The sequence below is a fragment of the Corylus avellana genome, chromosome 3, assembly GCF_965113065.1.
Source record: "Corylus avellana chromosome 3, dhCorAvel1.hap1.2, whole genome shotgun sequence".
Lineage (NCBI taxonomy): Eukaryota > Viridiplantae > Streptophyta > Magnoliopsida > Fagales > Betulaceae > Corylus > Corylus avellana.
In genome coordinates, this window is record NC_142492.1 from 32,321,826 (window position 1) to 32,345,207 (window position 23,382).

A 23,382-nucleotide genomic window follows, 5' to 3' on the forward strand; every position below is an offset into this window, starting at 1 on the left:
TTTTTGTCCGTCATCATATAATGCTACGTGCCTGTTGGTAGGTTAAAAGCGTTGTATAATTCTTTGCCAAATATATCGAGACAGTTGCGGCGGAGTGGCAAAACAGTTATCATGTGCAATGTGTCGCCATTTTGTTTCCTGAACAACTAATTGGCAAATTCGTCTGACCTAGTGGGATCATCATATCTTCGATCATGTACAATAATTTTGGGCACTTCTCTTTGGTTCTCTTTTATTTCTCTTTTTTATATAGTATCAGAGCTTAAGATTTAAATCTTTTTTTTTTTTTTTTTTAAAGCATCCTCTCCGGTGCCGCCACTATTACGTGCGGTTCAATTGTTTTAAGATGCTTTTGGCAACAAAAAAAAAAAAAAAAAAAAAAACCGCGCATTGTACCGGTTATAGGCTAATTTGATTGGTTATGGAAGACTTAATGTGAATTTGCGTCGGCCAATTGCCATCCTCGTCAAGTTGAGACACCAACGGATATGCCGGCAAAACTCTTAATTACTTGAGCTATCTCTCTCCACCTGATATTATCGATGTCCGAATCTCTCAGCATGTATATATAATTCAACTCTCTCTTGTGTTCTCAGCCAAAATCTCTCTCTCTCGATCTCTCTGATCTCTGATCTCTGTGCATCTGTGCGTGTATGTTGAGGGCGGTGCCATGGCCGACAGGATCAGATACAGGAGAGACACTTCAAGAGAAAGCAAAGGGGCGACGATAACCCTGCAAAAGAAACTGGCGGAGAGTAGTCGGCGTAAAGCGGAGCCTGCTCCGGACCTGACAGATTTCATGAACGACATGTTCTACGGAGCTGCAACTGCAGATAAAAAGGCCGCCTATAACTTGACGGGGGAGGGGGAGGAGGATTTCGAAAGCAGCACAAGGAGCAATATCAGCAGGATGACTCAAGAATGGCTTGAAGCGGCGAGGCGCATGGTTGCTTCATCTCCGACACGCTGTGACTCCCCCTCCTCTAAGTTTGTCGGCTCACCAAGATTCGCTGCTGCTCAAGGATCGCCGGCATTCCCTCTCTCGAGATCTGCCAGAAGGTAATTATAACTACGTACCCATGAATCATGATGATCAGGCTCTCTGGCTCTGCACCTTTAAATTATTTTCCTTTCATTTACACAATTATGTAACTGACGCACCAAACATGTTACAAGACCCAAGAAAAGAAAATAAGGATTGCATATGTACTTAAAACAAACATGAACACCATTCGTATTTGCAGAACTTGTATAGTTTATCTAAAGAGTAATGCTATACATACTTAACTTTCATCTTATTCTTATTTTATGGTTCGGTGTGTTAATGTCTATTGGCTCTTAAAATAATTTTTATTAAAAAAATTAAAAAAATAAAGAATGGATAAACACTGTCATATCAACTTATTGATACGAGAACGAAATAAAAGTTAAGTATATAAAATTACTTTTATCTAAACCATAATAAATGCGGAAAAATAGGCATATTTAGTAGACTACTATATAAATGTTATATACCTGAGATGACCTAATAGTAAAAGAGCATAATTTCTATGCAATTGTTGCATAAACAAGGGATTTTTTGCCAATGAAAGAAAGACACGTTAGCTTAAGCACAAAAATTGCTTACAAGGAAAACACTGGATTTTGAGCTTCAATGGTGAGAGAGAGAGAGAGAGAAAGGAGAGAGACCAGCCTGCTGGGTCACCACCACTACTCTCTCCCACCTCTCGCACCCACATCCAAATCATCCTCCATGCCGGAAATGTTAGGAACCCTAACCGTCCCCGCCGAAAATCCCCTCTAGAGATGCGGTTGTGACCCACAGCAATGGAGACGACTAGACCCACGATGTCGATTCGGCCACAGCAACGGAGATGCAGCTGCAGGGGAGCCTGTGCGAGGTGACCCAGGCGTGGGTCACAGCTTGACCCAAGGCTGGGTCTGGCCATGACCCAACATGGGTCGCGACTACCCATGGCTGGGTCTACATGCCACCGCCATTGTGCATGCCACTGCCGTTCCGCCTTTGCTCCATTGGTAATCTCTCTCCGGCCTTTTATCTGCCATGAATCCGTTGGGTTGATTTTTTATCAAGTGGTTTGATAATAATTTGGTTGTTATCCAGTGTTTTAATTTGATTTTCTTAAGATATACTAGGTGAGGTGTCACCAATTGAATGGATGGCAGAAAACACATGACCACATAGAAGCAGCTCTCAATAGTAAAAACTAGTCTTTCATATATTGTTTTTTAAAGTTTACTAAATTATTTTACAATAATTCTACAATTTTTTAAATCATACTTATTAAAAATAATAATTAGAATTTTAAGACCCCACTATTATCTTCGATTAAAAACAATTCTAGAAAATCCTTTTCTTTTTTTTTTTTCTTTTTTTCAAACAATATTTCCTTTCTTTCTTTCATTTTATTTTATTTTTCTCTTTTTTAGAAGAAATGAATTAACTAACCCCCAACGGCTATATTATTGTTGTAACAGGAACAGAGCAGTGGAGAGCTTTAGCGGAGAAATCCTCTCCAAATCAGCAAAACACAACCGCAAAAACTCAGAAACCACCGCCACCGCCACAACAACCCCACCGGACATATCCCCAGCTTCGGCGGTCCATAAATGGTTCTCCAACATCCTCAAGCCCGCCAATCCCCCACACAGTACCCCAGACCCCAATCCCGATCCAACGGCCCTTACTCTGCCACCTTTTCGCCAGCCCATCAATCGCAAGTCCCGCTTCCAAACCGACCCCTCTTCTCATCACCCACCGCCGGGAATCTTAATCCCATCCTCCCGCCGAACCTTCAAGAACTCAACACAATCGCCGGAGACCCATCTCCTCTCCCCGCCGAAAAGCCTCACCGAATCAGCATGTTCTTTGGCGGAAAACCCAGTTCTGTCGCCGCCCAGGAAACTCGTGGAGTCGGCGCACCGGAGGTCGATATCCGCGTCGACATGTTCAATGGACAAGATTGCACCGAAGCACTACGCTAGTCATGGAGAGTTGAAGGAAGAGAAAGGAGCTTCTGATCACAATATCCTTAATGGGTTTTTGAAGGAGCAGAGGATCAAGCTTGAGAAAGTCTTAAATGGGGAGATTGAGGCCAAGGCCAAAATTGTACTCTCTGGGTCTTCAAACAGTTAAGTATAGAGAAAGTGACTTTGTTTGTTTTAGATTAACAGGGAAATTAATGGGTTTTATAGGTTTTTAAATTGAAATAACAGTGATTACTTGTGAAGTAAGTTAACCGGTTTTAGTTGGGTTGCGTTTGAATGTGGGGTTTTGTGGGAATGCAGGTACCAGTTCGATGGTGGCGGCGATATGTTACACGCGGCTTTTGGAGAATAGGTTGAGTAAAAATAAGGGAGAAGGTGATGGAGAGGGGTTTGTTGTGGTGCCTGTGATGAATTTGTCTAGAGGGAGGATGTGGAAGCATAAGCAGGCTGCTTGGCTGTTTCATCATGTTGGCGTGGATGCAACCTCATTGTTTTTTTTTTTCTGATGAGGTAATTCTTTAGTGTTTGTTAATTTGAAATCTTATTCAAAGATCATTGTTAGATTTTCCCATTTAGATGCTAAAATGGTTGTTTAAAACATATGCAAAATTGTTAACCTCCAATCCAAGAAACAAAATTGGCAACACAGAATTTGAAATTTGTGGATCTCTATATTGGTTAGAGCAGTGAAGGGTAATTGCAAAGATTAATTTGTCTTAAAAGGTTGTTTATACTTGGATGCATCCAATTTTCACTAAAAATGGACGTTTATCAAGTCATAATAGCTTTATTGAGAGCAGTAACTGGTGAAGTTTATTGTGCAATGGGATTAAGTTCTGTTTCTGAAACAGTGGATTGTTAATATCCTTTTTTGAAGAATTATTTCCTTCAACACGCATTCTTTTTGCAGCATTAGTTCAAGGCAATGAAAATGTCTCATGCTTACAAAAGGCAAATGATTTTGTAAAGTACATTGTGTATATTAGTTGACAGGATGTAATTTGAACAGTTTGCTGACTCGTTGCTGCAAATTGGTGTCAGGTGGACTTGGAGACTCTAATGATGGCTGAGAAATTAAGTATCCTTGTGATTGGGCAAGATGTCCTCAGAACTAATGGCGAGGTTAGTGCACTCTAATTATGGGCTGAAATTGAAGAATTTAAACACGTATGATCTGAAATGCACTGTATAAGGCATAGATTGAATTTCTCTATCGAACTTTCTGTATTTTGTTGTCTTTATAGGTTGGATCTCAGTGCACCATTCTTACAGATAATTACTGTGAAGATGCCTATGATCTGCTTCAAACACCTGCGCTGAAGAAGCTTTTGGTAAATTACAGTAACCATGCTGCAGAACAATGAGCTTCTTTTTTTTTCTTAATTTTCTGCTCTGAAATGGTTAGAACAGATTGGCTTGTTTTGGTTACAATTCTGATCACTGGCTTTTAATGTGCTTCAGCTTGCAGGTATCCTATTAGACACACAGAATTTGAATGCATCTGATAAATCATCTATGACAAGAGACTCAGAGGCAGTTCAGTTGCTATTGGTTGGCTCAGCCACCAATTACAGATATGCTCTTTTTGATCAACGTATGTTTTTTATGCCTCTTCTAAATTGTTAATAAGAAAATGTGAAGTCATTTGTTTTGTCTTAATAATAAGTATCTGATTCTTTTGTACCCTATCAGTAATGCAAGATCAAAGAGATGAATCTTTTCTTGAAGCTCGGCGGCACAACTATGGGAAACCTCCCACAGAGAGTAAGCTACCTATACTCACATTTTCTATGTATCTAATTAGATAATATGTTAACTATTGTTGTAAGTATAGTTGTGAGTGTTGAGTTCCACATTGAGAAAGTATATATATATATATATATATATATATATATATATATATATATATATATATATATGGGGTTCTTTTCACCCTTCCCTCACAGTACTACTTCACTATCGGTCACCCAGGAGTATTTAGCCTTGCAAGGTGGTCCTTGCTGATTCACACGGGATTCCACGTGCCCCATGCTACTCGGGTCAGAGCGTAAGCTAGTGATGCTTTCGGCTACTGGACTATAGCCATCTAGGGTTCGGCACTTCACCGCTTCGCCTAGCAGCACGACGCTTGTATTGCTCTCCCACAACCCCGTTTTCACGGTTTAAGCTGCTCCCATTTCGCTCGCCGCTACTACGGGAATCGCTTTTGCTTTCTTTTCCTCTGGCTACTAAGATGTTTATATATATATATATATATATATATATATATATATAATAAAAAAATAAAAAATATAGTTAAGATACCTAAGTGGACCCAAGCCCATTAGTTTAAGTATGTGGGTTAGAGTGATGTTCAAATATGTATATTTATGCACTCTTAGTAAAACTCTTTAACCATTTATCTTTCAACAAGTGGTATCGGAGCCATGATTAACATCCTGGGACGGGTGTCTAGATGTGTTTGGTTTGGAATTACGTTTAGTGGCACTCTGGGGCAACTCTTAACTCGGAACACTCTTAGAAATGTGCAAGGACTTATAACCGAGGAGGAGTTGGATCAATGTGAAAAAGACTCACAAGTAAAGGAGAGGTTGATGTGAGTGCACTTGTAAGTGTTGAGTCCCACCAATATATATATAAAAGTGGATGCAAGCTTATTAGCTTAAGCTTTTGGGCTAGAGTGGTATTCAAATATAGATGAATGTACTCTTGGTAAAACTCCCTTACCATTTATCTTCCCAACAATTATGGCCATTGAACCCCCTTTTGTCTGGTCTGAGGACTTTGAATTTTATAGGTCACACATGAACTTCCAATGGTCAGAATAATAACTTTTTTCCTGCTTGGTCATTAAACCACTGCATAATTTTACTGTAATTTTATTGTGTGAATGAAATTTAAGTTTATTGTGTATGTGTCCTAGAATTGATTTCACATTCACTATAATGATCTTCTTTTCAAACTCAACATGTTTTAGCTAACTGCATTCCAGTTGTAATATCTATCTTTGTCTCCATTCTTGAATATTTCTGTGCTTTTGACAATTTTCAGTCTTCTGCACTACATACAGACTTTGGGTTTCTTAGATTTTCTCTTTTTTGATTTCCTGGTCATTACAGGTGATTTTGATAGCATGACAGATGTGGAGCATAAGCTTATAGAGAGGAAGTCAACCTCAATATCTCAGGACAAAGACATCATGCATAATCCGTACAAGAACCCTAGCAATGTGAGAAGTTCAAAAACTAACAGGGTTTCACCAAAATCAGGTTAAATCTCATTCTTAATACCTTTTATGCATTTGTTGTCTTCTAAACACTAGATAATTTACAATAATAACCATATATATTTTTATATAATCATCTGTTACACAGAGTATTAGTGACTCTTTAGACCATATTCTTACTTGTTCTCAAAAATCAAATCCACCCTTCAAACCCTGAAGCCATTGACACAATTTCTCTGTTCCAGCCAAGCCTAATTCATCATCTGTGCAATCTGCTCAAGCAGCACCAGCACAAACAGCATCTGAAGCCGCTCGTGCAAAGCCTAAGTTCTTCCTGGCAAAGTGGTTTGGTTTTGGATCAAAAAATGAAAACAAGTAGTCTGCACCACTTTAATAATATTGATTATGGTACAGGAAAACCAGAATTACGACCAAATCAGAGACCAAAACCATTTCTTGGTTTGCTGGTATGTTCAACAAACTGATAAATTGGTCCCTCAAATTATTCCTTAATAATCTGGGCGCTTGGATGTCCTTTTGGCTGCATTATATCCTGAGGAGGAGTGCCACAAAAGATGTCTCAAGAAGAATATTGTATAAAGTATTAGTTGCTATGCCTATTCTATTATTGTTTTTGTATCAGACAATAATGCTCAGAAGCTGCCAACGATTTTCCATTGGTAACATCAGTTCATGCTATTATATAACTCTGTTTTCTACACCATTCTTTGTTGTTGTCATGTGGGTTTTGATGATATTGTTCTTGTCAGCTCATCCACAAGAAGTTAGTTTTGTTTCTAACCCTTATAAATAGTTCAGTAATAAATTTATCCCGATTATATTGTTTGCAGCAGTACTGCTACGAGTACTTCAACTTTTACTACAAATTCCTTACACAATTACATTTGACATGTCATACAAGTTTGTAAGGGACTCATAATAAAAATTTGTGGTACCGAACCATTTTTCATGAAACTTAACAATGCTTTTGCCTGACACCTTGAAGTAACTTGTAAATGAATCTTCTTTGCTGACATGATGTATGAATTGAGATGGCCTCTAAATGTTAATATTGGGTCCAATTGACAGTTGAGATGTCTCTCTTTGAAGTCAATAATATGTTTTAAATCAGCTTTGATGGTGACCTAAACCTTTTTCTGTGGATGCCATATTTGGTTTATGGTTATATTCTAAAGAATGTGGCCCTTTATATGCTTTGAAAGGTGGATTTGGCTTAAGTGCTCTAAAACAAATTATAGTAATTCTTCTCTGTTTTTGTAATTCTTACAGCAGTTCAAATTTAATTCAAAGTTTTCCATAAGAAAGAGATAGTATAATTAAATCTGAACCATTGGAAAAACTACATGATAAATGATTTTTATTTTTTATGGCACTTAAAAGCCAAATCCTTGAATGTAATGGAACAATGGGAATCTTTCCATTTTTTTCTTCTTGGTGTCTATAAACTTTACAATACTTTGTTTTCTTCAATCTCTATGTAATTGAATATAAGGATTAGTTGTAATTATCCACCATAAATGTTCTCATTTTCAATATTTTCCTAAATTATAAATTTTTGCAATCAACACCTATTTCAAGATTAATTTGCAAAGTCAAGGTCTACCCATTATCCGAATCAGTACTAAAATTAACAAATTGGGATGGACATTGCAAATTAATCTCTGATTAGGGTAGTAATCACAATAATTTATAATTCATGAGACATTATAAATAACCCTATAGCTGAGGGCAGACTCAGGATTTATATTATGAGGGGATGAACTTACCCGAATATATAACCACATAGATACATATAGTATCTCTCTATATGTATATTTGTGTATGATTATCTAAAATAAATATAGATAAGTCTTAAATTAATAAATTTAATTTCATAGTAAATTGTAAGTTATTATTGCATACAAAAGTTATGTTTAAAAAAAAAAAAATTACATTTAGTGTGAACTTTTTCTCCTAACGAGATCACTCGGAGCTCCCATAAACACTAGAGTCAAGCCAAAATAATGTTACGAACTGAAAGTCACTAATTAAATGAGGGCATTTTCAATTTTTTAAAGCTGAAAGAGGAGACACAACTAAAAGAAAATTTTAAAAGGGGGCAAAAATATAATTTTGGAGGGACAAAACTAAAAAAAAAAAATTAAAAAGGGGCAAAAATATAATTTTGTGGGGATAAATTTATAAAAAAAAATATTTTAATAACATTTTCAAAATGTTTGGGAGAACATTCGTCCCCCAACCATATGCCTGCTTCCGCCCCTGCCCATAGTTTAGGGTTCATAGTTATTATCTTGTAAGATAAGATGAGACATACGAAAATATAGTATGATCAATCCAAGTAATCATTTTGTGACAAGTGGCTTAGCCAAAATTTATGACCTTTTTTTTTTTTTCTGACGAAATTCAGAGGCTCAATGTCATTTTGGTAATTTTATATATGACTAACTGCAAACCAACATAGAATCTCTGTGACAGCAAAAGTACTTGAATATAGAGTAATGTTATAACCTATATTTTTATCTTACAACTATCTAACGATATTAATGTAAGAGTCACATTCGACTCTTAAATAATGCAACATATCACACAAACATACTATAAAATTGATGTGACAAGATTTAGCGGGTTTTATATATATGATTTTTTTTTTTCTTGAATAATAGTTGATCTAAGAGCTATTATACATTTTCACATCAACTTTGTGAGATATTTACCGTGGTATATATGTAGCAGTACTCTTGTTAAAAAATAAAAAATTACAAGGATTAGTTGTAACTGCTAAGTTAGTATGTATCATAAAATATTTATAAAATAAAAATGTAAGCATAGCATTTCTCTTGAAAATATGAGATTAATTAATGAAACCGTAAACTAGCATGATTTTCAACAACATCGTTAATCCCAAATGAGTAACCGTCGAGTAACGGAAAGAAAGAGTAATATATATTCAAGTGAACAAAGTTTTCCTCAAATGGGGTCCAAGTTTTATTAAATTGGTTTTAAAAGAATAAATGTCATATGTTTTTATTAAAAATAAACGTGAGAATTATATGTTTTAAAGACAAATATCATTTTAACAGACTGAGCATTCCGAGTGAACTTTTCTAACAAAAACTCAATTTGAAAAAAAAAGTTTACTTTTCAAATTTGAAGAACCACTTTTAAAATGAACTAAATAGTAAACTCTTTACATATTTTTTTACTTTAGTTAAATATTATTTTTTAGGGGTAACTTCACTGAACACACCCCTAAACTTTCATTGAATTTGACAAATCCTCACAAACTTCAAAATCTCTTAATTTAGTCCCCTAAACTTTCAATTGCTCTCAATTTAAACTCATCCGTCAAATTTAGGGTTTAGAAATACCAAAAAAGACCAAAATATCTCTGATTTTTTTTTTTTTAAAAAAAAAAAAACGTTTTGGAAAGTTGAAATTTTATAAAAAAAAAAAGTCAGGGATATAAACGCCATATGACATTTAAAATCTGATAGAGGAGTCTAAATTGATTGCAATTGAAAGTTCAGTGGACTAAATTGAGAGATTTTCAAGTTTGAAAGTTTGTCAAATCGGAAGAAAGTTTAAGAGTCTTCAATAAAATTACCCTTATTTTTTATTAGTTTTTCAATACGTTGCACTAAAATATAGAGTTAGAAGAAAGAAGTATGTCGTACCAAAATGGAGTGACTCAAAAGAGAGGGAAGGAGAAGCAATAACATTAAAAAAAAAAAAAAAAAAAATAGTAGGAAGTGGATTTTCGGTTTATGACAACAAAAAATAGAGAAGGGAGTAGGTTGTTTGATGAAGCATGTTTTTTCTTATAAATTAGCCGAAATTTGACTGAAAATGATATTTAGAGAGCCAGTTGCGAATGTTATTAATAGATTGAGTTGAAAGAAAATTGTGTCATATTGATGTGCTGTGGACAAACACAAGTTGTTGCTTGGAGTGGATCTTTCATCATCAGCACACCTTTCTCTGTAACATGCATCAGCTAACTTTGGCAGATACAGACATTCAGTATCCATAGGAAGCATATAAAATTCACGAAACGTACACATTGGTAGATGGAATTTGATAGAAACATTGCTCGTTTATCAAGATTAGATCAGAAAAGATGAAAGAGAAGTTGTATAAAAATAGAGAGAGAGAGAGAGAGAGAGAGAGAGAGAGAGAGATGCCTCTAGATGGGGAATTATTGGGCATGCATGTATGCAATACAATCTGTCTCTTGTCCACTTGTTCATCCCCAGCTGTAGCTAGCTTACTTCTTCGGCCCCACTCCCCTTTCTCATCTCAATCCAATTATCCATGAAGAGTACCCTTTTACTTTTCCAACCTTATTCTTCTGCCTTTCATGATACAACCAATGGGGCTACTGAGATATGATCATATTCGGTGATGATTGATGACTGATGAATGATGATCATTCAACCTTCCAGGCATAAAGAAACAAGGAAAATTCTGATGACCCACTTGCATTAAACCCTTCAAATGACACACAACTCTCTGTCTGAGATGACAATGGTGATGATGATGATGATAGCGATGACAGAGATATTGATGACAGAATTGGCTTGAAAATAAACAAGGCATGCCTTAGACCAGGGCTAAAGAGCCAGTCATGGACATCCCAATACACCTCTACTCTCATTCTATTCACATGTATTGACTCATTACCTCTGAATTTCCACTGAAGATGCTTCACATGAATCACCAAAAGCCCATCGACTCTAATCTCCATCTCTGGCTCAACCCCGTTCAAACTATTACCTCTGCTTTTGTTCCTGCACTCAATTGAGACTTCATGGAAACTACCCTTCTCGTGGAATTTGACTCTTGTACAAAACTTCTTCTTACCAAATATGTGCTCCTTTTTTGAAACCAATATGGGATCGATAAGCGCCGGCCTGCAGCCAGTCTTTTTATATGCATCTTTCTTCAGATCCCCAAGCAGAAGCACAACTTCTTCATCGCAGACAACTGCAACATAATACTCTGAGCTCGGCTCTGTTTCGCCATTGAACTTTGCAGCCTTGAGATCCCAGAAGATATCAACAGCTTTACCTTCCAAAACAAAGCGCTTGGAGCCCTGTTTTCTCCAGAAGTACCATGGCTTCAGCTCGACTTTGCAGGTGTGCGGGCTTTCTCTGTTCGGGCTCTCCACCGAAACCGCCAGCCCATGGAGCAACAGATTTTTGCACCAAGTAATGGTGATTGAGCGGCATTGATCGGCGATCTTTGTTCTGTATACCGACATGAAAAGACTCTGCCCTGACCTTGTCACACCCGTCTGGTCGTCGGATAGTTTGTCGCCGGCGGAGAAGCAAGCTGGAATTCCAATAGGGTCTTGCATGATCGTTGAAAACTGATCGATTTTCACGAATTAGCAAATGGGCAAAGCCCAAATTGGAGGAAGAAGATGCAGAGTTGGAGAAAAAAGCTGAATTATTAGTGAGAGCTTTAACATAGGCGACTCACAGATGCTGCCAGAGGTGTTGTTCTTGGCAGCATTAATGGAATAAATTAGATAAAATAAAATAAAAGAAAAGAAAAGAAATATTTCCAAACTGGCATATGGTGATATAGACTGGCAGTGAGTGAGAGTGAGTGAAGAACAACCTTTTTATATTGAATTATCTGCACCTCCTCCTCTGCTCAACCTCTCCTGCCTGGATTTTTGTTTTTATTTTATTTTCAATTTCTTTTCTCCACTTTATCTCCATTAGATTTTTCCCTTTTAAAAGAACAACTTTTCTGAACCCGAGGTGGTTTTGCTTCTGCTATACATAAAAATACTCACTTCCAGGTATAGTTAAAAGCAGAGAAGCCATTTTTCACCAGATTTGGGGTATAGATTTCTACAAACAGAGTTGAATCCTTGGAAGCATGACAGCACATGAGTTGGTGTGGTGGGGTAAAGGATGACCAGTCAAAACTTTTTCTTTTTTTTTTAATATCATTTGAAAATACAAATGGTTTAGTTTTGTTGGAGAGGAGGTTTACTTTTTTACTTTTTCTTCAAACTCTCAGAGTCAGTTTGGTTGACAAAGAGGGTTTTATAGTGGTTGGAGGCAGCAACTCTCATCAGTTTTGCAGGAAAACTGTGAAACCCCAAAAAGATTAGCCCTGAGAAGTGCATCAACCCACCATAAAATATGCCTTTCCATTCCCAAATACCAAAATGTAAACGTTATTTTGGTTGCAAAAGACCATAAAATGCCTTTTCGGACCGAAAATATTGCGGATTTGGCTTAGATACGGTAAAAACTACACAATTTTTTTATAATATTTGTAACGGTTTTGATGTCAAATGAAAAAAGAATAATAGTTTAGAGTCGGAATTATTTTGTAATTGTTTTAATCTTTAATTTATGTTTATAGAGTCAGTATTTAATAATAGACTTGGCCAAAAAGAGTTAGTCACATTAGGGTTAGGATTTAGTGTTTTAGTATGTTCTTTGAGAGTTATGATTGTTATTTTTATTAGGGGTGCAAAGGCGGGCGGTTTTTAACCGCCCGCTAACCGCTAACCGCTATAACCGCCAACCGCCTAACCGCCTAACCGTTTAACCGCATTAACCGCTAACCGCCTAACCGCCATAACCGCCTAGCGGTTAGCGGTTAGCGGTTATTGGGTCTACTAACCGTAACCGCTAACCGCTAACCGCCTTTTTATATAATATATTTTTATAATTATACATATAACATAATCACTTGATCATTAAATCACAATTTTTTTTTAAAAATAATTAAATCACAATTTGAGTATTAATATATTATCACTATAATTTATATGATTATATCATATAATCACTTGATCATTAAATCACAATTTTTTTTAAAAAATAATTAAATCACAATTTGAGTATTAATATATTATCACTATAATTTATATGATTATATCACATGAGATTGATTATTAAATCATTTGATTATATAATAACAAATTATACATATATAATATGACATAACTCATAAGTATACTAATTCATACTAATACAACAATTAAATATCTAGAGACTTATTTCCAATGTATGTTATAAACCTATAAGTCTATATAAGTCTACATATGTATATGAATAATATAAATGTATAATATCAATAGTTAATCATATGATTCAATGACAATTCAAATACTTTATTCAAGACTTCAAATGAATCATATTATTAATGTACAATGATGATATGATTCGTATAATATCAAATTAAGTAATTGACATTGGATTAAACAATGACCAATGTGTTACTTATAAACATAATTTAAGTATTAATGTATTATCATTATAATTTTAGTAATTTATATATTATCACTATAATTGATATGATTATATCACATGATGGCTTGATCATTAAATCATATGATTATATAATAATAAATAATACATATATAATATGACATAACTCATAAGTCATAAGTCTACAAGTTAATCATATGATTCATGTACAATGATAATCACAATTGATTCAATTGAATTAAACAATATGTTACTTATAACTACAAGTCTACAATTTAATTAAAGCATTATTAGATACTTTAGGAATTTAGGATTTAGGAGTTTGAACATTACCATTTACCATTAGATATTAAGTTCAATTCAAAGAAAAAAGATTATAAGTAAATATGATAAGAATTTAAATAATTAATCATATGAATCATATGATATAATTTAATGAGACTATATGATTATATAATATCAAATTAAGTAATTGACATTAGATTCAACAATGTGTTACTTATAATCACAATTGAAGTATTAATGTATTTTTTGAACATTTTTTAGAAAAAGAAATTTAACCATTTTTTGAAAGAAAAAAAAAAAAGAAAATTAACAATTTTGAATTATATATATATATATATATATATATATATATATATATATATATATATATATATATATATAATTGCTTATAGTTATATTATATGCATATTGAATAATATAAATGTATAAGATAAATATTTAACTATATGATCCAATTACAATTCCAATACTTAATCAATTATTCATGTACAATGACAATGACAATGTGATTCATATAATATCAAATTAAGTAATTGACATTGGATTAAACAATGTGTTACTTATAACTACAATTGAAGTATTTTTGTTTGTTTGTAAGTTTATAAGATCAACACTTAATCATATGATCCAATGACAATTCAAATATTTATAGCAATTGGGCCCAAGAAGATATTAAAAATACAAGAAAAAAAAATGAGGATAAAAAAAAGCCAAAAAAAAAGCCAAATTTTAAAAAAGCGGTTAGCGGGCGGTTATCTATTTCACTAACCGCTAACCGGCCACTAACCGCTAACCGTTAACCGCTAGGCGGTTAGCGGTTGCGGTTAGTGAAATTTACTAACCGCTAGGGCGGTTACGGTTAGCGGTTATTGCCACTAACCGCTAACCGTAACCGCCTTTGCACCCCTAATTTTTATATGGTAAGACGTCATATTTATCCGGTTGGTGAGACGTTAATCCTTTGTCTTTATTTTGTTTTTGATCTGCTATGTCAGGTTTGGATTTAATTTTACTTTCTTTATTTTTGTAAAAAAAAATTAAAAAATTAAAATTAAATCTGAACCATTAAAAAAAAAAAAAAAGTGTTATGGTCAAATAAGCCGGAAGGGTAAGTGACAACCACTACTAATTGGATGCTAAAGTTTCTTTAAATTTTTTTTCAAAAAAATTTTAGTTACCCACTTTTAAAATGTCTTACACCAACTCTTTATTCTTTCACTATTTTATTTAAATGGGAAATTAAAAAGAAAATGATGATTATTATTATTATTATTATTATTATTATTATTACATTTGTTGAGTAATATAGCACTTTACATAAAAGGAAATGCTGTAAAAAAAAAGCAGTAAAAATTGAGTCTTTCAAATTCAATCATTTATGTAAGAGTTGTTTAAAATTTTGACTTGGACCAACAAGGTTGCCTCTAATTTGTGCAACATGTTCCGGAGGAAGTACAAACTAGTGAAGCGTGGGCGCTGATCACGGCCAGTCTCTACCTAGCCACAACCCCACATATATAGTCAGAGAATATATATATATATATATATATATATATATATATATAATGATTTATATAACACCAGCGTGCATGAATAGTATGCACGCCAATGTTATAATATTATAAAATATAATTAAAATAATATTTAAATAGTATATATATATATATATATATATATATATATATGACATCGACACATGTTCTCCAAAATTGAGGCTTTCATTTTCATTGTATATAATAATAATAATCAAATTATACTGAATTAAGTGTGTTAAATTAATTTTTGATACGGCGCAACCGACAATGAGCTGCCTACAAAATAGTAAAAGTGGATCAACAATAGGCTATTTGCAAAATAATAAGAACGTCAAAGGATCGGCTAATCTGGAGACTGAGAAAACTCCAGTGCTTAAGTTAGCATTTTTATTTAGAGTGCGAATATACACAATGAATTTAAAGTTTTTGAGAAGAATTAGCCTCCTTTACCTAAAGCGTTACATCCCTTTTATAGGGTAATTGCAGTTATTGTATGGCAAAACACACAAAATAAAATAAACATACTTGAACTTAAAGCATGCTTTAACTAACTTGTGAGCACTGACAAAAATTAATAAAGAAATAAATAATGTACTAAACAAGAAAATTAAGTAATAGATCGAAACAGTTGGATTTGGTTTTATCTCCAACTTGCATTAAATTAACCCATAGTTTGGATCAACCTTGTAAAACCGTGGTCGAAGGGATATGGGCCATTCTTAACACCGGCCCACCATTCTACTACAAAGTGAGAGTACATTTCCATCTACAGCCCATATCTTCTTAACTACTTTCACCTGATTTTTTATTTTTTATTATGTCCGCACAAGGGGAGAGAAAATGAGAACATAAATTCAAATTAGTAACCTCCGTTTTATGAGACATAATTCTCAGTCGATTGAATTATCTCTTGAGGACTAATTTCACCGGATTTGAGATCTCTTGTTATTAAGTTGTTCGAATTTCATAAAAATTCGAATAATTTAAGAGATGAGAGTTGCGGAGCTCACCTTCCATGCAATCCTCGTATGTTTCATCTTACTCTAGTAGGGTTTTAAGTCAATAAGGGGTTACCCATTAAGTGGTGGCACACTATGTTTTTGTTTTTGTTTTTAATTATTATTTTTAGATTTGAAGTGTGTGCCTTGGAGTTTGCTAATTAGTTTTGTGGAAGGTTAAGCTATATTTGTGAATTTGCTTATATCCTATTGTCCTATTTTTTTGACATTATATCATATTGTCTTATATGTCATGTGTCATAAATTAAACCATTAAATTATGAAATTAATTAGATCTTATGATCTTCTTTAGGGGTCTTTGATTCAATTTTTACTAAGCTCACTATGTCCAATATCAATGGTCTACATATCTAAGCCCAAGACCTTGTGCTAATTCTCATGCTAGCCTTATACTATGTACCCAATTTTACTCTTAAATTTAACTTTTTGGGATAATTAATTATTTAATATATCATCATATTGTTGAGCATTACTTGTTGATGGAGAGTTTGAACACTTACACATAAGGACCGAGGGAAGGGGTGATTGGTATTGGCCATGGCCCCCCTCCAATTCTTAACAACAACAAAATTTTAAGGTAAAAAATGGGGGAAACTATCTTTTGCCCCTATGAACTACAACGCCTTGGCACTTTCTCCCCATGAACTATCAATTGTACTACTTTGTTCCCATGAACTACCACTTTATGCTCAAAACCCCATTCCATCAGTCAAAGCCGTTAACTCAGACAGTCAAAGTGACAATGCGCTGTAGTTTATAGGGGCAACATGACAATGCATTGTAGTTTATGGAGGCAAAGTGACGGGTTGACCGTCTGAGTTAACGGCTTTGACTGGCGGAAAGGGGTTTTGGGCACAAAATGGTAGTTCATGGGGACAAAGTAGTACAAGTTGCAGTTCATGAGAAGAAAGTGTCAATGCGTTGTAATTCATAGGGACAAAAGATGGTTTCCCCTAAAAAAATAAAAAATAAATTCAGCCAACCAGCCTTTAGCAGCAAATTTTTTTTGACTCATGACCCCACTCATAATAGTTTTTGGCTTCGGCCCTGCATACACGTAAAGGAAAACGTTTACCATTTTCGCTTTTTGAAATATTTATGAGTTAGGTTGTATAGCAAAGACATAATTATGGTCTAAATTCTAGACTCAGAACAAGAGGCTAGTCGCTGGAATTGTCACATGTATGTAGTTCTTAGCTATCCTGATCAACTCCTGTTTTGGGTTGATAATGTTCGTCTGTCGATAACGAGACACATATATACATGATTGGATAGTGCATCATGACATGTGTTCAATAGACACATGATTGGATAATGACATCTGTTCACATGTCATGATGCATTATCCAATCTTTAGCATCGATGATGATGAGGGACAAAATGAATGCACTTACGAGGGAATAAGAGGTTGATAGCTAAACCTCCTATCAAGTGTAATACTTAGATACATTAAACTATCAATTTTTGTAATATAAAAAAAAAAAAAAAAAAAAAAAAAAAAAAAAAAAGCCCCTCTATTAGCATCGTCAGACGTTAAAATAGATAAAAGAAAAATGGTCACTTGTTATCTTCCTTCCTTAAATACCCTTTTTTTCCCTCAAAAATCAAAATTAAAATTAAACTAAATTTTTTTTTTTTTTAAAAAAAAAAACATAGTGTGATTGTTTGTGAATTTAATGCTACACAAGTAGGTGTTCTTTAATATGGGGTGTGCATTGTGACATATACTTCTTGCTGTGGGGTCTGTTGCAGTACTAGTACTACTGGTTCTTAGCAGAGGAGGTGATGGGGGCATGCAACACCACAAAATTTGATCTATATTGATGTATTAAGGTGGGGATACAATACATGACTAGTTGTTTAAAAATGATGTTGAAGTTGCCTTGTGCACCAATTGCTTGTGGTTGTGTGTCTTGTCACTTTTATTGGGTTGTTTTTCTTGATTTATTTCAAAAGGTTTAGTGCTCCAAGTTGAGGAACATGTCATAAATGATAGAGGATTGCAAAATTTATCTGTCTCGGACAAACTTAAGATGTAAAACTCATTTGCCCGAAGGCAGGTAAATTTACAACCCTCTTTTTTAAATTATCAAAATTTGGACAACTTATAATAACAAAATATCTCAATTTCTGCAAAAATCTAAAAGAGTGAAGGTTCGTGTTTCAACTTTATATCTACCGAAGAAGAAAATGCTTGACTTTGTCGAGGCTGTCATGCGTCTCTTATTGACCATGTTATCTTAACCATAAATATGTTATTGTTAGTCTTTTCGTGCTTGTGACAAGTTGCTATCCACTTTGTAAGAAATTTCACAAAATTTTCTTGGACTTCCATGCATTTCGAAACTATTTTTGAAGTTCAAAAACTTTCAATTAAGGGAACCGAACTTTCAATTTTTATTTTTTCAATTACCTAATTCCATTAAGATTTTCCTTTATTTATTTATTTTTCAAAATACCCATATTTTTTATTATAAAAAATTGTAAAGCTTCATGCGTTTATTTTATTTTTGTAAAAAAAAAAACATATTTGCAATTTTTTTATAATAAAAAACACGGGTATTTTTGGTATTTTAACAAAAATTAACGAAATAAATTCTAACGAAATAAAGTAATTAAAAGAAATTAAAAAAAATTCAATACCCTTAATTAGAAATTTTTACATGTTAAAGAATAATACCAAAACCCATGAAAGTTCTTGAGAATTTTTCTGAAATTTCCCTCAATATTTTAACAACCACGTACGTAGGAAAGAATTGAAAGCGGGTAGAAAGTGAAAGAAGACAAGATTTGAGTCTACTGTCTACCTGCCCTTGAACTTTAAGCCAACGATGAAACCAAAGTTCATCTATGACCACATATATTTTGTGGAATCAGACACTTGTGAGTAAAATATTCCTACTCAAAGTGAAGTTTATCCAAAATACAGAGGTCAAAAATTATAATTATATAAGGCCTGGCCTTATTGCAAGGACGGCTTATTCTTCTTTATAATATATATGACTTCCCAAATTCTGATCATAATGGAAACTTCAAGTGAATGAGCATCCCTCGTCTGTATGTGTATAAAATAGAGCTATCACATGACTAGTTAAATAATAGATAGTTTGCTGGGGAAAATTTTTCTCTCTCTTCTCCTCTTTTTTATTTTTTGTTTTTGTTTTATATGCCACCCGATCATGTTTAAAAAGCAAAAGTAAAGGGTAACAATTTGGGTTTATGGGTAGGGTTTATGTGGTGTCAAATCATTGGTACATAACTATATGAATAGACAAGAGGGTAAAGATAAAGAGCACGCGGCGTGCATGGCACGCCGCGTGCAAAAAATTTTTTTTTTTTTTTTTTTTTTAAAAAAAAGTGATTCCTGCACGGCACGCCGCGTGCAGTGAATCATGACTCTAGACAAGAATATAACTTATTTAAGTAATCGTGTCAAACTCTTTGATCTTAATAAGTGTTGTTTAATTAAACAGTGTTACTGCATGACAAGTATAACTGGTTTAATAAACAAATTCTATTGGGTGGGGAGTGGAAACGAACACGGCCCATTTCAACATGTTTAAATATTATATATAGGTTGAGTTGAATCAAATACTTGATCTTACCTTATTAACACACTTTCACATCTTATAAGCATAAATTACACACGTTTTCACAACTAGATTTATGATTAAAAATAATAATAATAATAATAATTTAATAGTCAATATCTATTCCCATAATTATATACTTGGGTTTTAAAGGGTAAAAATATAATTTAGTTATATGGATTATGCGGGCTAATTGGGAGTTAAATAGGTTGATACGAATCTAACCCATTTATTAATCATGTCTAACCGGGTCACTCCGTTTTGACCCAAAACTTAATTACATTAAATCTTAACCTTCTAATTTCATTTCATGTTCATGTTAAATTTGCTAGTTATGCCAAAAATCGTCAAACCCATAAAAGTTTCTTTCTATTTTTTTCAGTTGACTATATTCTTTTAAAATAAATTGCATTTTTGTGGCTGGTGAAAGAGCTGGAAGCCTGGAAGCTACCCAAATTTTTATGTCCAGCATCTGCTCACATTAATCCTTTATTCTGCATAACTTTATGGCAAAATTATTCAGACTTATCCCCCAACAATTCTTTGTGTTGAAGAAACTTTGACTGTGGCTCATGAATATCTTGTCTGAAGGGTAATAGCTTTCAAAATGCATTAGGTAACTCTAATTATCTACTTAAAAGGAAACCAAAAAAAGGAAGATTACTACTTGATTGGTCTCTGGGAATTAGATTATTATCAAATCATTACTTCTGTGATTGTGTTTTATTTGTTTAATTGTTGTCTTGGATCTGAGTAATCTCACAAACCTTTTGATGTCTGCAGAGACGTGAGAACAGAAGCAAGGTTGGGAACAAAAAGGGGCAACATTAACATGCCTAGACATGCATGTTGCTTCTCTTGCTGAACAAGGTATATATATTTCATTATTCTTATACCTAATTACTTACATTCGGCTCAATATTTTTCAATTAAATTTTAATTAAAAATTCTTTTTTTTTAATCAACTCACTTGTCCAAAATACCTAAATCATACTAGGTTGTTTGTTAATGTTTTTATTTTGAAAAAAAAAAAAAAAAAAAAAAGGAAAAAAAAAGGGGAAATTGAAAAAAAATGTTATTTGTAGAACAATTTGTTGAGCATGGCTAGCCGGTGATGGTAGTTTTTACCCCATTTTGCTAAGGGGTTAGCCAAAGTAGCTTTAGACTTCAATGTGAATGCTCACCATAATTGGCTATTGGAGAAATTTTTTCTTTAAATTGGGTTAGAAAAAATTCTTTAAATTCAGTCTTTTTTTACGAGAAAATCACTTTCATTCATAATTATAAAGGTAGAACATGTTGCTCCAGCAAAACAATATCACAAATACAAATAGAAATTTCTTTCATCCAAATCACACATATGACTTGTTTAACATCTCTCCTAATATGGCCAACCTGCCAATTGTGTATCAAATCAAGTACCCTACACATCTCCTCCACTCACTGTCCATATTTACTCCAATTTCACCATGTGGATTCCACCGCATTCACTACTTAGAACACATCACCTTCCATAATAGTATTTGTAGGCCCAAATCCCTACTAAATTCGACAGCATGCAAAACAACCAAGGCATTCGCCACAATAGGTTATAGTTTAGTCAAACTTCCAAATGCAATCACACATCCGTCAAAATCCCCCCACAACAACTGCTCATGCCCATGTGCCCATTGCCACATCCCAATTAACTTTGTGAATACTTGCTGTAGAAGCTTTCCATCTTCTATGATTCTCACCCACAGTCTGCTCATTAAGTGTGTCCACTGCTGCATCCCAATTCACTTTATGAATACCTGCAGTAGGAGCTTTCCATCTTCTATGATCATCACTCACAGTCTGTTCATTAAGTGTGTCCACTGCCGCATCCCAATTCACTTTATGAATACTTGTTGTAGGAGCCTTCCATCTTCTATGATCATCACCTACAATCTGCCCATTAAGTGTGTCCATTGCCGCATCCCAATTCACTTTATGAATACCTGCTGTAGGAGCTTTCCATCTTCTATGATCCTCCCCCAAGGTCTCAATCAACTGGTCAATCTCCTTCACATTTGCTTTCTTATATTCTTCAAATGACTCAATTGCTTCCTGCAACAAGCTTAAGATGAATGAACTCCCCTCCACGAACCACTGTGTTTCTTCTTAACCATATTTTCTTTGAGATCCCCACAAGTAATTTAAATTCTTCTAAATTGCACTTATTGTTCATCTCCTCCACAACCTGCAGGAAATCAGATCCACAATAGATGATTTTTTGAAAATTTTCTTCCCACAAAACTCCCTATACATCCATCCCAGGAGGGTAACTCCAAAGGTTATGTTTAATACTTTCACTATCAATACCACGAATAGGGCAAAAACAATCAATTATTATACCTCTTTTCATTAGATTCTCCTTAGTTGGCAAGAGGTTGTGGCAGGCCTTCACATGATCATGTCCTTGAACATTAACTCTCTTCATGTTCCAAATTATACACTAAATCCCACTACCTCCCACCGTTGTGAGCCTTCTCCCCACATCATGTATTGTCTTTCTTTTTTTCACGTGATAAAGCACTACAAATAGAAAACTCTCTTGTTGTAGTGCCTCTCCAAATCAAGACATATTTTCTGTTGGTAGCAACTAACAAGAAGCTTGTTAATAACCATCACCTCTTCCTCTAAAAAAAAATCTCTCTAAGCAACTCAAATGTTCCACCACTTGGCATCTTGGTCAATTATATTCTAAACTTTGGCATCTTCCACCAATATTCCCCCCAGATAGATGACTGATCAGAGAAAATCGTTGGTGTTGGCAGTCATTTGTCCCCCCATATTTTAACTATGAGTAATTCTAAATATTCATCACTCATCCCACTAAAAAGACTGATGAATCATTGCCCTTTTATTTTTATTTTTTTTATTTTATTATTATTTTTTTTAATAAAGGCTGATCCCCAAAGGTTTATGGGTACTATTGTTGGAAATAATTTTGGATGGTGCACAAATTCTCATTGATATAAAATAATTACAATATGAATATTAACAATAAAATAAATAAAATACAAGAGATGAAAATAGAGTATAGAAAGATCTCACAATGCTATAGAATCACGCAAGAGCGCTGTCCTTAAAGGTTGATTCGTGCCTCCCAGAGTGTATAACTCGGTGCGATCGGATCTCTTGACACGCAACCTCCCAGGATTAGACTATAGCGTCTACCTTTGTTAAGGACGCACTTCCAAGAACGAAGATTAATAGAACAACCCTTAATCTTCCTTTGCGAAAATAATCTCATTATTTTTTAGAGCAATATCATTAAAAAAAAAAAAAAAAACATATAAAATTCTATATATATATATATATATATATATCCCCAAGTACTCGTGGTGTGTCTTATATAGACATGATAGTTGATTTAGTAGGAAGAATCCATTATAATATCCAAAGCATTGAAAGCAGTGAGTGTAATTTATGTTC

General features: G+C 34.1%; 1 protein-coding gene and 1 non-coding gene across 2 annotated transcripts; one reads left to right on the plus strand and one right to left on the minus strand.

Annotated features, from left to right (window-relative positions):
* The first annotated feature begins 488 nt into the window (after window positions 1–488).
* Window positions 489–6,987, plus strand: LOC132176376 (uncharacterized). The gene is made up of 9 exons (XR_015911780.1): window positions 489–1,059; window positions 2,500–3,152; window positions 3,310–3,519; window positions 4,051–4,131; window positions 4,254–4,340; window positions 4,471–4,603; window positions 4,702–4,773; window positions 6,129–6,278; window positions 6,481–6,987. It is a non-coding gene; the product is annotated as an uncharacterized LOC132176376 (transcript).
* A 3,343-nt stretch (window positions 6,988–10,330) lies between these two features.
* On the minus strand, window positions 10,331–12,055 carry LOC132175787 (uncharacterized). The gene has a single exon (XM_059587839.2). It carries the CDS (start codon window positions 11,610–11,612, stop codon window positions 10,683–10,685), a length of 930 nt encoding a protein of 309 aa, XP_059443822.1. The 5' UTR covers window positions 11,613–12,055; the 3' UTR covers window positions 10,331–10,682.
* Window positions 12,056–23,382: the final 11,327 nt, after the last annotated feature.

Bases quoted from the DNA above. Each gene is read 5' to 3' on its own strand.
- LOC132175787 (XM_059587839.2), bottom strand. From the start codon at position 11,612: ATGCAAGACCCTATTGGAATTCCAGCTTGCTTCTCCGCCGGCGACAAA.